Below are 20076 nucleotides of genomic sequence, written 5' to 3'. Positions count from 1 at the left end.
AGGGATATAGGGGTGCACAGGGGAGTAGGGGTGCAGGGAGTATGGGGGCCACTGCCATGGGGGGTGCAGGGGAGGGTATTGGGGCCGTGCTGGGGCCGTCAGCATAACCTGGGACCAGGGGCTTGTGCAGGGCTATGGCACCCCGAAACTGCTGCTGTCACCTGCAGGGGTGGGGGGACCCCCTGTGTGCCGCTGTCCTGCCTGGCCCCCGCCCCCAGGGACACTGCTGGGTTTGGGGGTGCAGGCAGCCCTCCACCCCCGTGCCAGGGAGCTCCAGGCCTCAGCAGTGCCACACTGTCCCGCAGCCCCGGGGACTCCCGAAACCCCTTCCAGGGTCACTTTGTGCCATTTTGGGCTCAGAAAGGGGCGTTTCGGACAAAGCAGGGAGCGGAGGCGGCAGTTGGTGCAGCAGTTCCTTCCCGGCCGGTACAAAGGCAAAACAAACCGAAAGCGTGTCCGTGTCCGTGTCCGTGCCCATCCCGTGTCCGTGCCCGTGTCCGTGTCCACATCCATGCCCAATTCCTCCCACGGCTGCTGTGGCAGCGGGCAATGCCGCGGCGGGGGCACCGAGCCCCTCCCGCGCTGGGTCCCCGTGGGCTCCCCAGCCCCGCGCCGGCTCGGTCCCATCTCGGCGCAGCCCAGGGGTCCCCCCGGTGCCCCGCTTGCCGCTGGCATCGAGGCGATGGCTTTTCAGCTGGAAGAGCGGTGGCGGTGGCAGTGTGTCCTAGGTGCCACCTCCTGTGGTCTCTCTGCGCTGCCGGTGTCGCCGCGGTGGCTCAGACCCGGCCCTGGTCCCCAGGGCGGCGGGGGATGCTCGCCAGGGGAGCCCGGCTCCCGGGGCGGGACCCGGCCGGGGCGAAGCCGCGTGGAGGGGCTCAGTGGGGCTGTCACTTGTCACCGTCCCCCCGGGTACCCCGAAACCTGCCGTAGCACGAGACTGAAGCAAGCGAGCATGCGAGGGCGGCGGGCGGGCGGAGAGGGACATCCTATTCACCGGGACAAAGTGCCCCAAAGGCGGGGCTGGGGGCTGGAGGGGACACGCAGCACGGGGAGGTGGGGGGTGAGCTCGGTGCCCCGCTCCAGGGGACTGAGGGGACCCATCCAGCCTCCGCCGCCACCCAAAAATAAGCATCCTCCTCTGGCCCATCCCTGGGAGCATCCTTTGGTCCCCAGGAGCATCCTTGGTGGCGGGGCCGTGTGCCCGCTCGGCACCGGGGCGGGGGGAGCAGGATGCGGCCGGGGGGGGTCACACAGCGTCGCCTTCCCACTTTGGGCTTCCATGATGTCCGTTCGTCTGTCCGGAAGGGATTGGCAGGACACCGGGAGGAGCACGGGCGATGGCGGCGGCGTGGGGGGAATTTACATGGTACCCGGGGGGCTCCGGCCGGGGGCGACGCCTGCCCCCATCTCCCCCCGGAGCCCCGCGTCCCTCGGGGGCGTCGATGCGGGGGATGTCCGGGCTTGGTTGGAATGGGGGGCGTCTCTCGAATCCCCCAGCAGCCGGAGGGAGATGGGGTGGGCGATGGCGGCCGGGTGGGCGCGGGCTGGGCCGGGTCCGGCGCTACTCGATCACCATGCAGCACGGGAGGTGCTGGGAGAAGTACTTGAAGAGCTCCGGGGTGGCCCCGGGGCAGTTGGTGAGTTCCAGCTCCTCCAGCTCCTGCAGCTGCACCAGCCCCGACAGCCCCGTGGTGGTCAGCAAGGGGCAGCCTGCAAGGGGAAAGGGTGCACTGTCAGCCCAGAACCCCAAAAAATAGCATCCCAAAAAATAGCATCTCAAAGGCACCGACATCCCAAAACACCAAAAACCCCCCAAACAGGACCAAAAGATCAGGATCTCAAAATCCCAGCACCTCAAAACTCACCACACCCAAAAGACAGAACCCAAAAAACCAGCGTGCTAGAAAAAATGTACCCCCAAAACCCTAACGCTACAAAAAAATCACTCAAAATATCAGCATCCAAAGAAACCAGCACACAAAAATGCACACAAAAACCAGTACCTTAAAGCACCAGCACCCCAAAATACCAAGACCATCAAAATTAGCACCCAAAAAACCCCCACAAGAACCCAGAAAACCAGCATGCTAAAGAATAGTGCTCCAAAATACCTGCACCCCAAGGTCAGCATCTCAAAACCCATCAAAAACCCAACATCTCAAAGCACCAGTATTAAAAAAAAAAAAAAAAAAAAAAGCATCCCAAAAACCAGTGCTCACTAGAACAGCTCCTCAAAAACCAACACCCCAGAAAACTTGAATTGCAAATACATAGCTCCCAAAACACCACCACCCCAAAAACCACTGCATCCCAAGAGCCCAGCCGTGCATCTTTCCCCACAGGCTGGGCTGGGTGCAGGTGCCTGCTGGTTTGGGGAGATGCTGGCTGTGCCCAGGGCTCTCTCTGTCCCATGCCCTGTGCCTCCCCAGCCCTCTGGGGTCTCTGGTCCCTGGTAGAGGGTCAAGGTCTCACCAGCCAGCGAGAGGAGGCGCAGGCTGCCCATGCCCAGGAGGTGCTTCAGGCCAAAATCCTGCACCTGGAAAAGAAGATGGGATGGGGATGAGCAGGGGACAGTGGGGACAACCACAGCACCAGGGCTCAGCATTGCCAAGCTGGGGTAGGGAACTGGTGCCAGGGCTGGGAACCTGAAGCAGGGTGCAGGATGCTGGGGCAGTGTGCTGGCTCTGGGTGCCAACTGTGATGGGACAGGCTGCAGGGAGCTGGGTGCTGGGGAGGGGAGCCTGAGCAGCATGTGGGATGTTGCAGCAGGATGCTGGGGCAGGGTTTTGGGTGCAGGGCCAGGGTACTGGGTCTGGGCTGTGCGACAGGGAGCAGGGAGCCAGGGCAGGGAGCCTGCAGCAAGTACTGGCTCAGGGGATACTGGTGCTGGGGCAAGGATGCAGGGTCAGGGTGCCAGGGCTGAGTCCTGCTGAGCTCACAGGAGCTCTCTGCTTCCTGGCACCAAGTCCTGGGGTCGTCAGCCAGCCCTGGGAGCCCGCCCTGAGCTCATGGCCCATCCCCAGGGAGGTGCCACCATGCCCTCTCTGCCGTGCCGAGCCAGGACGGGCACAGCCGTGTTCCACACCTACCTGGCAGCACCAGCGCAGGTAGAGGCTCCGCAGGGATGACATGGTGGACAGGTAGCTGAGGCCGGTGTCGGTGATCCGCACGCACCTGCCGGGACACGGGGTGTCAGGGCCAGCTGGTCACCCATGGGTGTCCCCAAACCATGGCCCTCATGCTGCACCCTCTGCTTCCAGCGTGGCTCAGCATGGCACGGCTTGGCACGGCATGGTTTGTCATGGGGTGACATGGCACAGCACAGCTTGGCACGGCACGGCATGGCATGGCATGCACGGCATGTCTCAGCACAGTATGGCATGACTTGGCATGGCTTGGCGTAGCTTAGCATGGCATGGCATGGCCCGGCATGGCTCAACATGGCATGGCATGGCTTGGCATGGCACAGCACGGCTCAGCACAACCCTTTACCTGTCGAGCACCAGCTCCTCCAGCTTGTGCAGGTCGCAGGCGATGTACTCCAGGGCCATGTCGGTGATGCGGGGGCACCAGGACAGGTCGAGGCTGCGCAGCTTCCGCAGGTTCTCGGCCACCAGCTCCACACCGTCATCCGTCACCTTGGAGCAGCCCGAGAGGCTGAGGACGCTCAGGTTGGGCAGGCTGTGGACCATGTTGACCACGCCGTGGTTGGTGATCTCCCAGCAGGAGTTGAGGCGCAGGGTGTGGGTGGTGTAGCCCTGCTTGGCGGTGAAGTAGGCGAGCGCCGTGTCCGTCACGTGGTAGGCTTGCAGGTTGAGCTCGGTGAGGTTGGGCAGGAGCTGCGAGATGGCGGCGATGGCGTCGTCGGCCACGTTGATGCAGTCGCTGACGCTCAGCGCCGTGATGCGGGCGTTGAGGCTGGACCACAGCCCGGCCTCCGTGAAGTCGTTGCAGCCCGACAGCTCCAGCCGCACCACGCCCTGCATCTGCTCCAGCATCACCTGCCGAGGGGCAGGGGGTCAGGCCATGCCAGGCACTGCCACCCACCCTTGTGCATCCTTGTGCCCCCACCCCGGCTTGCTCTGGGTGGCTCTTCCCACTGCTCCCAGACTTGCCTGGGTCCAGTCTTCTCCCTAGGACCTCTCTGGCATGGGTTCAATGCCTGCCTTAGGACACGCCAGCATCAGTGGGGAATGGGAGGGGACAGGCAGGGACCCCTGGGTGCAGCCCCAGCACTGCCCCAGGTGCTGCTGGCAGGGTTGGGATTGATACCCGCTCCCAGCACAGGAACCGCTCGGGTGAGCTGTGCCCACGGAGCAGCTGGTGCTGTGTTTGGCCATGGCACAGGGCAAGGATCTCAGTGGGGACCTTGCCTAGCCCCCTGAATTGCCCCATCTCTATCTGACCCTCAGCCCCTTGCTTAGGTGACCCCCTGGCTGGGGAGCAGCCAGCCAAGCAGGAATGTCCTGTTCCCAGAGCTTGTCACCCACTGCCACATCACCGCCCAGCAGCACGGCCACCTCACCTGGCCCTGCCTTCCTGGCAGCACCCACAGGCAGCAGGGATGAAGCCCCGACAGCCCCCTGACCCTGCACAGGCTGCACCCATCCCACTGCCCAGGCCACAGGCAGGGCCTCCCCATGCTGCCAGCACCTGTGGGGTGGCCATGCCACCTGCCTGCTCCTTCACTGTGACCACTGAAAGTTCCGCCCATGTGTGTGTCCCCAAGGCCACCAGGACTGACCCGCCACCAGCACATCTCAGCCATCCCGGTCGCTTCAGCAGGGTCACCTACCTCCAACCCTGCATCTGTGATGGTCGACCTCTTAAGGCTCATGGACTTGACCCCCTTCTTGGAGAGGGGGTAGTTGTCAATGAACTCACAAATGTCCAGGTCAGAGACGCCCACGAGGCAGAAGCCGTCGAAGCCGCGGACGGCGAAGCCCTGCAGGCTGACGAACTCCTTCTCTCCACCGGGCAGGATGTTGTAGAGCTCTTTGGTGTGCAGGACGGGCGTCAAGCCCACCCAGAACTTGGGCTGGTAGAGCACCCGCCGCCATGCCTTGCACACCTGCGCCAGCACGCACTTCTCGCACGCCGAAAAGTACCAGAACAAACGGTTGAGGATCTTCTCGTCCACAGCCAGCTGCCTTTCCGAGGGCGAGCCTGGCAGCCGCTCCGGAGAGGGCTGCTCCGAGCCTTCGCTCGCGTTCAGTCCCACCAAGGAAGCGCTGGGAGGGGAGGAGACGCTGGCCAGGGTGGCCAAGGAGAGCGGGGAGGCCAGGCTGGGGATGGGCAGGTCGCTGCGGTGGGCTAAGGCCGGGCTGAGGATGGCAGGCACGGAGGAAGGCTGGCACAGGCGGTTTTTCACGGCAGGGGTGCCTTTGGTGATGCTGGCGGAGCCGAGGCCGTTGGGTTGTGTGGGGATCTTCACCAGTCCATTGCGGGGCAAACATGGGGGCTTGGTGTCGCCGTTTCTCGGGTTCGACATCTTCCACAGGTCTCTCTGTAACACAGGGGTGTGGGATGAGGGCTGTGGGTCTGCTGGGGGGGTGGCCATGGCTGGGGGAGGTGGTGGCACCAGTGAGGGGGGAGATCCTGGGGGCCCTGAGCGGGGTGGCACATGGGACCAGGTGGTGCAGGGCTGCAGGACACAACCACAGAGGGGACATGTCCAGCACACAGAGCAGGGTCCTCCCAGAAGCTGCATGGCCCTGGTGTCCCCTATGATGAGGGATGGATGGGGATTTGTCCCTGGTCATTCACATCCCTCTCTGAGCCTAGAATCCAGCATGGCCGGTGGCAGACGGAGAAGGATCCACAGACTGGTTTGCATTGGAAGGGATCTCCAAGCCCATCTCACTCCACATCCGTACCATGGGCAGGGACAACTTCCACTGTCCCAGGTTGCTCCAGCCTGGCCTTGGGCACTGCCAGGGATCCAGGGGCAGCCACAGCTGCTCTGGGCACCCTGTGCCAGGGCCTGCCCACCCTCCCAGGGAACAAATCCTTCCCAATATCCCATCCATCGCTGCCCTCTGGCAGTGGGAAGCCATTCCCTGTGTCCTGTCCCTCCATCCCTTGTCCCCAGTCCCTCTCTAGCTCTCCTGGAGCCCCTTTAGGCCCTGCAAGGGACTCTGAGCTCTCCCTGGAGCCTTCTCCTCTCCAGGTGAGCACCCCCAGCTCTCCCAGCCTGGCTCCAGAGCAGAGGGGCTCCAGTCCCAGTGCATTTTTGTGGAGGGGAGGGGGCAGAGGCAGAAGAGCAGAGCTGTGCCCACCATGCCAGCCAAGCACTCAGCAGTGAGCCTGTGCCAGCCGTAGCGCCGCCGATCTTTGTGAAGCCTCGAGGCAGCACCCGGCAAACTGGGCCAATAAATATTGCAGTGGCAGCGGGGCCAAGCTTCCCAAGGGCCCCGCCGTGCCCACCATCCATTATTCAAAGCATTTCCCTCTATAAATATGGAGGTGAATTATTGATGGGGGCTCAGCCCCCTCCCCCTGCCCAGCCAGGGCCTGGCACAGGGCCCTGCCCGACTGCTGCCTGCCCTGCCCGCAGTCTGCGTGCCAATGCCATGCCAAACCCTGCCAAAAAAGCTGATCCTGGCAACCCCTGGGAGCACAAGGAGCTGAAGCACGGGAATGCATGGAGCTTCCAGTGCATGGAGCAGGGGACAGGGAGCTGGCCCTGAAGCCCCAAGGGGTGGTTGGCACATCCATCCATCCATCAGTGACAGGAGCTGAGAACCTTCTTGCCTGCCAGCTCTTCCCAGACCCGAGACTGAAGCAAGGGAATTATTATAGCTGCTTGATTTGGGATGGAGAAAGTCGAGCCCTGATGGAGGGGTTCTGAGAGAAGAGTATCCTGCTCATGGCCAAGCTCCATGGTCCCCGAGCCTGGAAGCAGGATGCAGCCCAGACCCCTCATCCCTTTCACTCTCACAGCATCCCCGGCCTCATCCAGCTCTCCTGGAGCAGCCAGGGAGGGAGCAGCCACCCAAAAAGGAGCTCAGAAGCGCAGTCGGGTGTCAGTGGCACATCTGGAGAACCCGCGGGATGCACGGCACACGGCGCCTCCCAAGGACACCGTTCCCGGCGCAGCGGGGCCGTGGGACGGGGCTGGTGGGAGCTGCCGCAGCCTCTGCCGTGCTGCGAGCGGAGGTGCCGGCAGACAGCCCGGCTCGGTGGCAGCGTCCCGCCGAGATCCAGCCTCCGGGGACGAGCCCAGCCCTGTGCAGACAGTCTGGCGCCGCTCCCGGCTCGGATGCAGCCGCTGCTGCCTCCGCTCACGCTGCCCGACAGCGGAGCTGGGCCGCCGATGCTTGGACATGTGTTAAATTCGCTTGAAAGCAGGAGAAGGGGAGGGGAGAGAAGAGAGAAACTTGAAACCAGCGGCTCGGTGCTTGGCAGCAATTAGGGAAGTAAACAGAACGTGCACCGGGGTGTCTCAGAGCCACAGAGCACCAATGCAAACACACAATTAGCAGGTGGCGCGGAGAAGCTGTCGCTGCGGCACCGAGCCCGCAGCCAGAGCTGCTGGGCGCGCTGGCTGGCCCCGGGGAGAGGGCAGGTGGTGGCAGAGGGGCAGCCCTGGGCCTCGGGAGCCCAAGGGGACAGTCACAGGAGGAGACAGATGCTGACAAGTCGCCGGACTCACACGCAGCCAGCAGGAGATTTTGGCACCACATCCAAGCAGCTCGGAGCTCCACTGGTCCCTGAGCCGAGCTGAGGGGTGCTCAGGGATGCTCAGGGGGGCTTATGGGGGCTCAGGGGGTTCAGCAGCTTCCCCTGGAAAGCTGAGCCAGGCCCGCAGCCCAGGGAGCTCAAGCTGCCTGAACAGAGCACAGAAATCCCGAACCTTGAGTGAGCTGCAAGTCACTTCAAATTGAAAGATGAACAGAGAGTCGAGACTCTGGGCACAGGAGGATCTGGGCAGCGGTGGGGGGAAGCCAGGCAGGCATTTCTCTCCGGGGAGATGAGCTGGGAAGAATTTGGGTGCTCCTACCACCCCCAGGCATGGAACTGTGCTTGGGGAAAGACCCCAGTGTGGAGAAGGTGGGCTGGGGGTACGGGCTGGGAGGGGAGTGTGTCCAATAGCTGCCGTCTCTGGCAGCAAGGGGCAGTGCTGGCATCTGCCCTCCTGTGCCACAGGAAAGATCTGGCCTGCAGCCAGGCAGCCCCGCAGTTCCTGCAGCCCAGGGCTGAGGCCACATTGCTCTGATGCCCAAAGTGCAGCTCCCACAACCCCTGGAGGTCAGAGCTGCTGAGTGCAGGGACACCCAGAGCCCACCCTGCGCCTCCCCAGGCACTCCCAGCCCAGAGACAGCAGATGGACAGACAAACCCAAAGCTGTCTGCCTTGGAGGTGTCAACATAGACCCTCCCACATGTTCCAGCAGTCCCATGAACACCTCCATATGCTTTTTGGCCACTGCAAAGCAGCAGGAGAGAAGAGATTTGTCCCTTTCCCTTCTCCCTGTCATCTCACTGTTTGCAGATTGCATGACTGGGCCAAGCACACCATCATCATCAGGATTGTTCAGCACTTGGTGCAACCATCCTTGCTCTGGAATCCCACAGGATGGGCCCAGATTTGCAACGCCACTCTGTCTCATGCCCCCTTTTTTCTCTCACGGGGAAGCGTTTCCCAGCAGTGGAGTTCCAGCTCCCAGCCCAGTGAGAGAAAACCTGACAAAAGCAAAGGTCAAAGCCCTCCAGCCTCCCGGATCCACTCCAGGGTGCACATTTCACAGGATACGTCACTGGCAGAGAGGTTTGGAGGGGTTTGTCACCCACGGTAAGTGATGATGCAGCGGTGGGGGGCGGATTTGACGCAGGGAGAGAGAAGAAAGCAGAGGTCTGAGAGCCTGTCACCACAAACATTGCACAGACAATGAGGCTGCTGGGATGAACGGGATGGAAACTGCCAGGAAGACAGAGCTTGCTCAACCTGTTGGCGAGTTTACTATCTCCACGTGGAAGTGAGGAGGGATGAGGGCCTTAAGACACGGGCAGGGCCATCAGCCACCCTGTTAGTGCATTGCCTGGGAGATCCCTGGCTCCTGGATCAGTTATCCTGCGGCAGCAGGGAGTGGGGCTGAGCTCTGGGACAGCCGGACCGGAGGCCAAGGGAGATCCCGGACTGGCCGGCGTGGGAGCCGCCGGGATCCCGGCCCTGCTGGGTCAGCACCGAGGACAGAGGCTCCGGTCAGCACCGAGGACAGCGGGGTGTGCCGGTCAGCACCGAGGACAGCGGGGTGTGCCGGTCAGCACCGAGGACAGCGGCCCCGGTCACACCGAGGACAGCGGCTCCGGTCACACCGAGGACAGCGGGGTGTGCCGGTCAGCACCGATGACAGCGGCCCCGGTCACACCGAGGAGCTCGGCCCCGGTCACACCGAGGAGCTCGGCCCCGGTCACACCGAGGAGCTCGGCCCCGGTCACACCGAGGACAGCGGCCCCGGTCACACCGAGGAGCTCGGCCTTGGTCACACCGAGGACAGCGGCCCCGGTCACACCGAGGACAGCGGCGCTCCGCAAGGACACCGCGCTCCTGTCCCTGCCAGCATCCGGCCCTGTCGCGCCGGGCCCTGGGAGGATCCACTCCTGCCGCAGCAGCTCCTTGTAGGGGAACCTACATCACCCCTCCAGGGCTCTGTGAAGATCCAGTATTGCCCCAACAGATCCTCGTAAGAGATCCTACTACAACCCAGCAGGCAGATCCGCTACTGCCCCAGCAGATCCCAGAGAGGATCCATGACTGCCCCACGAACTCCCCGTGAGACGCTGCTGTCACCCCAGCGGGTGCCGGCAGCCCCGCTGCTGCCCAGCCCGCCTCGGAGCCTGTTACCGCCCTGCCAGGACCCAGAGCTGCTGCCCAAGGCTTTCAGGCGGCAGAGCCGTGCGGAGCGAGCAGCCTTCGCTGCCTGCTCACACTCACACACCCACGGGGTGTAGGCACGCACACGCGGGGCTGCACGGCCCGCGGGGAGCGGGGGGGTGCCCTGGCGCAAGCTGCGGCTCACACTCACACTCACACTCACACTCACACTCACTCACATTCATACACTCACACTCACACTCACACTCACTCACATTCATACACTCACACTCACACACACATTCACACACTCACACTCACACTCACACTCACACTCACACACACACTCTCACACTCACACACACACTCACATTCACACTCACACACACTCACACTCACACACTCACACTCATACACACACTCACACACACACACTCATACACACACACACTCACACAGTCACATTCACACTCACACACACTCACACTCACACTCACACTCACACTCACACACTCACATTCACACACTCATACTCATATACTCACACACGCACACTCACTCACACTCACACACACTCACACTCACACTCACACACACACATTCACACACACACTCACACTCACACTCACACACTCACACTCACACACACACATTCACACTCACAATCACACTCACACTCACACTCACTCACACTCACACTCACACACACTCACACACACACATTCACACTCACAATCACACTCACACTCACACTCACTCACACTCACACTCACACACTCTCACACACACACATTCACACTCACATTCACATTCACACACTCACGCACACACACACTCACACTCACACACACACATTCACACACTCACACACACTCACACACTCACACTCACACTCACACTCACACTCACTCACACTCACTCACACTCACACTCACACTCACATTCACACATTCACACTCACACTCACACTCACTCACACTCACTCACACTCACACTCACACACACATTCACACTCACACTCACACTCACACTCACACTCGCTCACACTCACACTCACACTCACACTCACACTCACTCACACTCACACTCACACTCACGCCCGCGCAGCCGGAGCCGCCGCGTGCACGCGCAGCCGGGGTTGCATCAGCTGAATTCATTAGCCCGTCTATTTTTACTAATGCAGCAAATCAAGTTGCTCCACGGGCGGAGAAAACACACCCGGCACGGAGTGCTGTGCGGAGCAGCAAGCCGAGGCTTTTGTCCGGCACTCCCGAGGGGACGAGCTTCCCGAGGCTCTCCCGGCCGGCAGCGAGGCCAGGCGGGCTTTGCCCGGGGGCTGAAGCTGCCGCCCGAGCGCATGGCAGCGGTAAAGACATCCCGCCGCAGAGCTCCGCGCTGTGCAGCTGCCTCCGGCTCTGATCCCGCTGGATCTGAACACTGCCCGTGCTGTGAGCAGCGTGCCAGCACCCAGCCCCGAGGCCCGGTCTCTTCAGAGGGCTTGGGTCACCCCAGCAATGCAGAGGAGCCGCTGAAGACTCTGGAGGAGCCACTGGCTCCCGCGGAGATGGAGGGCAGTGGTTGTGTTTGGGGAGGGAGATGCTGTACCCGTCTCTGTGTGTGTGCATGGGTGGATTTGTGCTCCAGCCTTGGCACTCACACGGGTGAGCTGGGACAGAGGCTCGGAGCACAGCTCCAAACTCAGTGCTACCTTTTCCTTGCTGCACAATCCAGGAATTCAGGGTAGGGAAGGGCCTTGCCTCTCCACCTGGCCCTGGAAACCCGGTGTTTGTGTGATGGGAGCAGGGAAACTCCCTCCTGGGGCTGCCCTGACAGCTCCTGGGGAGACCTAAGGGCTGAGAGCAGCTTTCCCGCTCCCTTGATGGCTCCCAACGGTGCCAAGGAGCTCATCCCACCTCACAGTGGACAAAGAGGCTCAGGAGGGGCTGGGAAATGACTGGTTTGAGTCCCATTGCTGGGGGCTGCTCTCAGTGCCCGGCAGGCTGGTGAATCCAGCTGGGTCTTGCAGCTCATGGCCAAGCAGAGGAGCTGTCATGATAGGAACCCCCAGCACTGCAATCTCTCAGGTCCCACAGCCTTCCCAAAGGTCAGGCTCAGGCTTTGCAGGGTCGGCCCCATCCCCAGGGAGCTGGGAAAATCTGGCTGAGGTGCCAGCACTAAACTCTGCTCAGCTTCCCACTGCTTTGGGCTTTGCTGAGAGAACTGGGAGCACTGGAAGCACTGGGAGATACAGCTCCTGTCCCCCAGCCCTCAGCATAGGGGAGGCAGACCTCCAGCCCCAAGCCTGGCCAAGCGAAACTCCCTCCCAACAGGGTTCCCTCTGACCACCAAACCCCTCCTGCAGCAGCTTTCAGCGTCTCTGCTAAACCCCCTTCTCCCAGAGACAGCAAATTCTGACCTCTCTCCTTTTTCCAGGCAGCCCCTTGTCCCCTCGGGAGGAATCCCCCACTCAAAAGGGAGTGGACAAGTTCAGGACAGAGCTGGACCCCTGCTCCGTTCCCCTCCAGCCTCCTCCGGAGATCTTCACTCTCACACCATGGAAGGATGCTCGTGCTTAAGCCAAGCTTGTTCCTGCTCCCCACTGACCGAGGCAAGGAGAAGAGGGAGCAGCTCCTCATGTGCTGGATCCTACCCAGCCTGGCCTCCTCTCGCTACAAGCCCAGCCAGAGCCTAGTGACAGCTTCCAGTGTGTCCCAAGCCCTTCCCTCTGCCCCTCGTGGGCCCAGGAAGGGGTGAAATGCAAGATCCCCTGAGGAGCCAGGAGAGCTGTCTCCAAGCACAGGATGTGGATGTGCTCCTCAGGTGCTGCTGGGACTCGTGCCTCCCCAAAACATTCATCCCTCCAGACACAGCGGCAGCCACACAAGCACTGATGCCCCTTTGCCCCTGGGCTCAGGGGTCTGGCTGGAAGCTGGGGTTGGGGTAAAGCAGGGCCCCTTGGCATGAGGCAGGTGGGACACCAGGCCAGGCAGTGTCCAGCCACGGCACTCCTTGATTCAGTGTGCTGTGGGTGCTAAATGTCAGCACGGGCTCCAAAAACCATCAGGCACCATCCTGATCCTGCTGCCAGCACAAGCCCCTGGCCTCCCACTTCCCTTGTCCAAGAGCTGGGCAGGGATCACCCCTCCTGCAGGGAGAAACCCTGGAGAAACAGCTTCTGCTGGACTGTGCCCTCCCCACACACTCTCCTCTTCAGCTCCGAGCTCCTCCCGTGAGCCGCCAGCCCTGGAGCACCCAGCACACGTGGCTGGTCCCCGTGGCAGGTGGGCAGAGGTTGGGAGGGGGTGGGATGCTGCCAAGGAGCTCTGCTCGCCTGCACACCCAATCCTGCTCCCTCCCACACCAGCAGCACCCACTCGCCTCCCAAATTCCCTCTCCCCTCTCCGGGTGCGGCTCCTTCTGCACAGGCACTGCTGGGAGCAGTAGGAGACTGGAGATGGGGGCACAGCCACAGGCAGGACGATGTGGCTTTGCCATGGAGCTGCCAGATGCTGAGCCAGGCAGAGCTTAAATCTGCAGAGCAGAGGGGCAGGATCCAACCTCCAAACTCAAAGTGCTCCCACTCCAGTTGTCCTTCTGTCTGGCCACCTCCCCACAGGATGGTCAACACGGCTGTGATCCCACTGGAGGGGACAAGGGAATCCTTTCCCCACTCTCAACTTACCCTGGCCCAAGTGAGGATCACTCCTTCCCCAGGAGTTTGGGGAGGCAGGAGGGTCCCACTGCCAGGGGTGCTTGTCCTGCTGCTCCCCTCTGCCCTGGAGCTGCTGGCACGGGGAGGGGAGCAGGCAAAGGGATCGATGTGGGGGAAGCCAGCTCGGGGAAAAATAGATATCTAGCTCATTAAAAATGGATGCTTGAGCGAGTCCTCCCCACTCCAAAGCCACCTCCCTCCCTCTTCCTGGTAGCCGGAGTGAAATCAGCACCCAGCTTCCAGAGGAGGGGAGATGCCAGCATGGCACAGTGCTCGCTCTGTGCCCGCTGCTCCCAGCCTGCTGCGTGCTGAGCCCCTCGAGGCGCTGTGCAGGGGCCCTGAGACCCCCCGACCCCGGGCAGAGGGTGGGCATGGAGAGGGTCTGCCAGGAGAATCCCTGCTGCAGGGACTGCCACGCTCCGGCCTTCCCTGCCCAGGCACTGCCACATCCCACTGGCACCAGCAGATGCCCGAGAGGCAGAGCTACCTCAGCCCAGTACCTCAAACCCATGGCACCCCTGGACCCCCACATGGCCAAGATCTTGGGGGGATCTGGCTGGTTGCTGCCATATCCCCGTGCCTCAGTTTCCCCCAGCTGTGCTCAGCCCCAGCCATTCTGTGGGGTTGAGTCTGCCTGCTCCCCAACCCCACGCACTGATCCCTCTGCCCGTCCCCATCTTCTGCCCCACCAAAACAAACTCCGTGTTCCCATCGTGGACTGATGGGAGATCCATGGCCCCATGCTGGTCTGCAGGACCCTGCTGTGGAACTCAGCCCCCTCGGCCCCATCCCAGCCAGGGCCTTCACCTTCCTCCATCCCCTGGGCTCTGGGAATGGGGGAGGCTGCCCCCGTCCCCCCATCCCTTGGCTGGTGTCACCCTGCATCCACAGAAAGCCACACCGAGGTTTTGGGCTGTTTGGGTGTTTGAATGCAGAGTCGGGGATGCCAGTGGTGCCACCAGGGAGGACAAGAAGAATTTTAGAGGCTGGCAGCAGAGGTGGAAGGGGGCAAGCATCAACCCCACACTGGGGCGACCGTGTCCTTACAGCGCTATCCCCTTACACCTCCATCCCAGAGCAGCCCTGCATCCCGCGGGATCCACCTGATCCCCCTTTCCCTGCCTTTACCCACCCGCTGGTGCCCGGCCATGCTGGGGGGGGACACACAACACATCGCCTCAGCCCCCACATCCCCCCCTCCCCAAACCAAGGGGGCGGAGGGGGCAGCATCACTGGGGCGGGGGAGGGTCACACCGACCACCATCCTCTGCTGAGCTACCGGGAGGCGGGGGCGAAGGGGGGGCCACCGGACCGGGAGCCCCGGGGCCGGGCCGGCTCCGCTGCCGTTATATAACGCGGCTCCATGATGCGGGATGCGGCTGGGGGTGGTTGCGGTGCCGGTATCGGTACCGGTGGAACAGGCACCGGCACCGACCCCGGCATCGGCATCGACCCCGGCACCGGCTTTGTGTCGTAAAGGGTTTTCCCGAGCGGCTCTTACCTCCAGCCCTGTCTCCCGAAGCTCATGCCATGCCTTGTGCCCGTCTTCTTTCAGCTGCAGCAAAAAATCCCACCAGGAAGAAAACGGCGAATAATCCCCCCAAAAATCCCCGTTGGCAAAGGGGCCGGATCCCGCCCGGCCCCCGCCCCAACCCCGCGAAACAACAGGAAAAATAAGCGGGGAGTGGAGGGGGGGAATGGGGCCGGATCCGGATCCGGGGGGATGGAGAAGGGGGGCCCTGCTGCCAGCCAGCCCAGGGAGCTGGGAGCACACGCACACGCGCGTTTGCACACACGCACACGCGTGTCACCAGCGGAGGCTGTTAAAGGGACACGGTCACCGGCAGCGATAATGGAGCGCGCTGGGAAAGCACCGGCAGCGGCACCGGGAGAGGCGAGGTGAGGATGCGGGACACGGGGAATGGTGCGGGGGGGTACGGGCAGGGCTGGGCTGGCAGCTGGGTGTGCAGGGAGAGAGGGGTGGTGGGTGGGGGAATGCAGGGGTGGAAGGATGGGGGATGGAGGGAGGGATGGAAGGATGGAGGGGGGATGGAGAGGTGGAAGGATCGAAGGAGGGATGGAAAAATGGAGGGAAGGATCGAAGGAGGGATGGAAAAATGGAGGGAAGAATGGAGAGATGCAGGGAGGGCTGGAGGGAGAGATGGAGAGGTGGAAGGATGAATGAAGAGGTGGAGGGATGGAGGGAAGCATGGAGAGATAAGGATGGAGGGGTTGGAGAGGATGGAGGAATGAAGAAATGGAGGGAAGAATGGTGAGAGGAAGGGATGGAGGGGTGGAAGAAGAAATGGAAGCATGGATGGAGGGATTGAGGGAGGGATGGAAGGACGGGGTGGATGGAGAAATGAAGGGAGGGAGAGTTGGAAGGCTTAATGGAGGGATGGATGGAAGGCTGGAAGGACAGACGGATGCTTGCTCTGGCTCTTTCCCCACCAGGGCATGGCAAGCTGGAGATCCTGGTGCAGATCCTGCTGCAGATCCCGCTCAGCCCGGCAGCCACCTCAGGCTCTGCTGACAGCCCCTGGGGCACAGCGGTGACACTGGACCCCCAGGGGCAGCAGGCACCCAGGCCAGGCTGTGCCCACATGCTGGGGGGAATCACCTGCCCAAGCCACGTCTGGCACTGCGACCTGCTGGGGTTGTCCCACTGCTGTCCCCCATGTCCCAGCACCCCCAGCTCAGCACCCACCCTGCCCCCCCAGCTTGGGCCCAGCTTCACCACTGCTCCCCAGGCTGGAGGGAACCGGTCAGCAGCCACATTTAACCCCATCCCGTCTGCCTTCCCCTGGCACAGCCCCACGTGAGCAGCAGGTCGGGCTCGGCCGCGGTGCCCGGCTGGCCCTGGGGAGGCTGAGGGAGCTGCCTGCATCCGGCGCCTGCCTCCCGCTTCCATTATTTATAAGGCAGGTTGGGTTTCACACTGGCAGCTGGGAGGGGGCTTGGGGGAGGAGACTGTGCACACACTCACACTCACACACTCACATCCTCAGCGCACCCTTCCCATGGGTGACAAATGCTGGAGGGGACAGTGACTGCAGGGCTGTGTGGATCCACGGCCTCATCCAGGTGCCACGTGTTTCCCCATTGCCTGAGGAACTGCAGGTCTTTCCCCTACAGTCCCTTGTCCCCAGCAGTGCCCTGTCCCTCGCAGTGCCTGCTCCCCAGGGAGGTGTTCCAGAGGAATTGACCAGCAGCAGCCTGGGAGCAAAGGCTGTGGCGCAGCCCGTGGGGACGCACTCTGCACCCAGAGCAGGCCAAGTGCCACTGGGGCTGGCAGGCACCGGGGGCAGTGGGGCCCTGCGTGGTCCCTGATGTCCCCTTGGTCCTGGCACAGGCCTGTTGTCACTAACCCCTGCCACCTCCAGGACTCAGAGGGGACAAGTTGTTGTGGCCCCATGTCCCGGGGATATCTTTATGCCAAGAAAGCTGAAAACTCCTTCAACAGGACTTGTCCCTGGGCAAGAGGAGACTCCGCGTGTGTCTGTGTCCCTGAGGAAGGGGACACAGCTGGGGTGCCACCAGTCCAGGGGGTACCCACACCCTGGGTGCCTGATGTGAGGTGCTGGTCACCCCACCTCACCCTGCAGCCACAGGTCACCATCACAAGCCTCCTGAGCCCCCTTGCTCCACAAGGCCTGTCCCTCCTGAGTGCCAGGAGGGTGGTGGCCAGTGTCCCCACACTCAGGCCAGGCCAGCAGCCGAGAGCCAAGTGACACAGCTCCCGCAGCCCTCTACTCCCCTGCCATTGCAGCACCCCGGGGACGCTGGAGCTCGCACCCAGCCTGTCCTCACGGCGCCGGGAGCCCGGGCCGAGCCTTCCCGGTGCAGCTGGAGCATCGCCGGTCCGGCAGGAGCAGCGGTGGCCGCGCTGGACCGCAGTGCGCCGGGGGGCCGTCGCCGCAGCAACCGCCGTCGCCTAGCGCCGCTGTCTCCCGGTAACCCGTCGCCTAGCAATGGGGGATTTTTCACAGCTCGGGATGAAGAGTTGAAAGTTATTTTTAGCCCGGGCTGCGAATCAATAGGCAGCTCCATTCGCTGCCCCGCAGGATGCACGAACGGGGCCCGCGGGAGGGGGGGAGCAGGGGGGTCTGTCCAGCCTGGGGTCACCGCGCTGCCACCCCTGGGCTCAGCCCCTTCTCCGCTGACCCCACAGGGCTCAGAGCTCTTCCCGGCCAAGGGTCTGATTCCCCTTCAGGTTCCCCCCATGCAGGCCACGTGCAGGTGAGGGTGGGCGAGGACGTGGCGGCTTTCAGGCTTCTGTGGGGATCCTCACAGAGAGATGGGGATGGCCACACTGCTGCCAGGACCATTGGACCCTCTTGTCACTCTGGGGACCCTCATCTTATTGTGGGGACTCTCAACCAGCCATGAGGACTCTCCTCCAGCTGCTGGGAGCCTCATCCTTTCCTGGGAACCTTCTCCCACTAGTGTGGACCCCCACCTTGCCATGGGACCCCCACCTTGCCGTGGGACCCCCACCTTACCACAGTGACCCCAACCTTGCCATGGGACCCCCACCTTGCCGTGGGACCCCCACCTTACCACAGTGACCCCAACCTTGCCATGGGACACCCACCTTGCCGTGGGACCCCCACCTTACCATGGTGACCCCACCTTGCCATGGGACCCCCACCTTGCCATGGTGACCCCACCTTGCCATGGGACCCCCACCTTGCCATGGGACCCCCACCTTGCCACAGTGACCCCACCTTGCCATGGGACCCCCACCTTACCATGGTGACCCCACCTTGCCATGCTGACCCCACCTTGCCATGGGATCCCCTCCTTTCCATGTGGACCCCTGCTTTGACATGTGGGCCCCATCTTTGCTTTGGGGATCCCCACCTTGCCGTAGGGGACCCTTGGCCTGCCTCGAGGACCCTCCCCCGTGCATCCCCTCCTGACAGGCTCCCTGAGCTCCCCAAGCCTTCCCAGGGCACGTTCCCATTCTCAGGGATACCAGCCTGGGGGTCTGGGTGAGAGGGGACACTGAGAGGGGACAGAGCCAGCCGGCTTCCATGGAGAGGAGCTGAGGTTGTCCCTGCACGTCCCCAGGCATGAGCTGGGAGCTGAGCTGAGGCTGCCGAGCTATTTTTTAAAGACATAGGTGGGTGCCTCCCACAGCTGCAGCTCCTTCGGGTGCTCGGCGGGGCGGGAGAGCTCCCCACGCAACCTGGGGGGATGGGAAGCTGCATGGGGACAGGCTGGGGACCCCCAGCCCCTGAGCAGCCCTCCAAGGTCCCAGCTGCCCCAAATGTCCCTTTTGTTTTTCCAGGAGGGTTTTTGCCCCTGGGCACAGCCTAGCCTGGAGCGTTCCTGCCCATGCCATCACCCACTCATGGCACAGCGTGGAGGTTGCCCAGAGCCACCCCACAAGGACATTTTGTGGGCAGCGTGGATGTCCCAGGGACCTACCAGAAACTCCAGGAGTGGTGAGGGGAGCTGCCCAGGAAAGAAAAACTTTGGGGTGGCCCAAAGGAAGAGACAGGATCATCAAAATCCAAGGGAAGCTCCTGCATGGAGCACGGAGTGCTCCGCGAGTGGCAGATGGGTCTGGGACAGAGCAATCCTGGATGAGTCACAGCGGATGCGGAGGGGACATGGAAATGCTCAGGGGGCTGGAAGAATCTGTCTTGTGGGGAAAGGCTGGGAGAGCTGGGGCCATCCAGCCTGGAGGAAAACTTCTGGCATCCTGGTGATACCTAAGGCATCTTGGAAGGGTGACAGAGAGAGGCTTTCGCCAGGAACTGTAGAGACGGAAGAAGGGGGAGCAGTTTTCAGCTGGAAGAGGGTGCGTTTAGATCGGATAAAAGGAGGAAAGGCGTGAGTGAGACGGTGAGAAGCTGGAGGAGCTGTGGGTGCCCCACAGGGCTGGAGCAGCCCAGCCCGGCCCGGTGTGAGATATCCCCGCCCAGGGCAGAGGTGGCACCGGCTGCTCTTCGGAGATCCCGCTGGACGAGTTGAAGCTCTGCTCCCCTGAGGGACGTGTTTTTCCCCAGCCCCACCCGAGTCCCCCGGGTCCCCTGGCCCGGGGGTGGCGGCTCCCGGCCGCCGTGCCCGCGGTCACCAGAGGGCACTGCGAGCCCGAGCATCCCCGAGCGGCCCCAGGGCTCCGGGGCCAAGCGGACACGCAGCAGGGGCCGGCGGCGTCGGGGAGCTCCCGGGGGCGGCCGGCACTCGGACCCCCCACTCCTCCCCAGTCCCACGGGGACAACACCCTGCTCCAGCCAGGGACAAGGAGGGGGTGGCCAGGGGACACGGTGGCGCCGGGGACACAGTCTGGGGACGGCCACCAGACAGAGCTCCGGGCACGGCTGGCTCCTCGGTGGGTGCCCGGAGGTGCTCAGCCCCATGGGCTGGTCCGGAGGTCTGAGGCGATTGCGGGGTGCTGCGGGAGCCGTGCCCGGTCCCGGCTCAGCCCCAGCTGCGGTGGCTGCTCCAAAGGGGATCCGGGACCCCCCGGTGGCCGTGCCCCGACTGCGGGGGTGCCCCATACCGTGTGGAGGGAGGGAAGGCAGGGCTGGTGGTGC

The 20076-nt window shown here is 62.9% G+C and overlaps 1 protein-coding gene across 1 annotated transcript; it reads right to left on the bottom strand.

The window, feature by feature from the left end:
* Positions 1-829: 829 nt before the first annotated feature.
* Positions 830-15437, bottom strand: FBXL16 (F-box and leucine rich repeat protein 16). The gene is made up of 6 exons (XM_068206478.1): positions 15030-15437; positions 4796-5506; positions 3493-4001; positions 3090-3174; positions 2473-2536; positions 830-1710 (listed from the first exon to the last, which is right to left on the bottom strand). The coding sequence occupies exons 2-6, from the start codon at positions 5489-5491 to the stop codon at positions 1562-1564; spliced, it is 1503 nt and encodes a 500-aa protein (XP_068062579.1). The 5' UTR covers positions 5492-5506; positions 15030-15437; the 3' UTR covers positions 830-1561.
* Between the last annotated feature and the right edge of the window lie 4639 nt (positions 15438-20076).

Source organism: Anomalospiza imberbis, chromosome 16 (assembly GCF_031753505.1).
Source record: "Anomalospiza imberbis isolate Cuckoo-Finch-1a 21T00152 chromosome 16, ASM3175350v1, whole genome shotgun sequence".
In the NCBI taxonomy this organism is placed as follows: Eukaryota; Metazoa; Chordata; class Aves; order Passeriformes; family Viduidae; genus Anomalospiza; species Anomalospiza imberbis.
The sequence above is the reverse complement of the archived record's forward strand: the minus strand, read 5'-3'. Positions and strand labels throughout refer to the sequence as shown.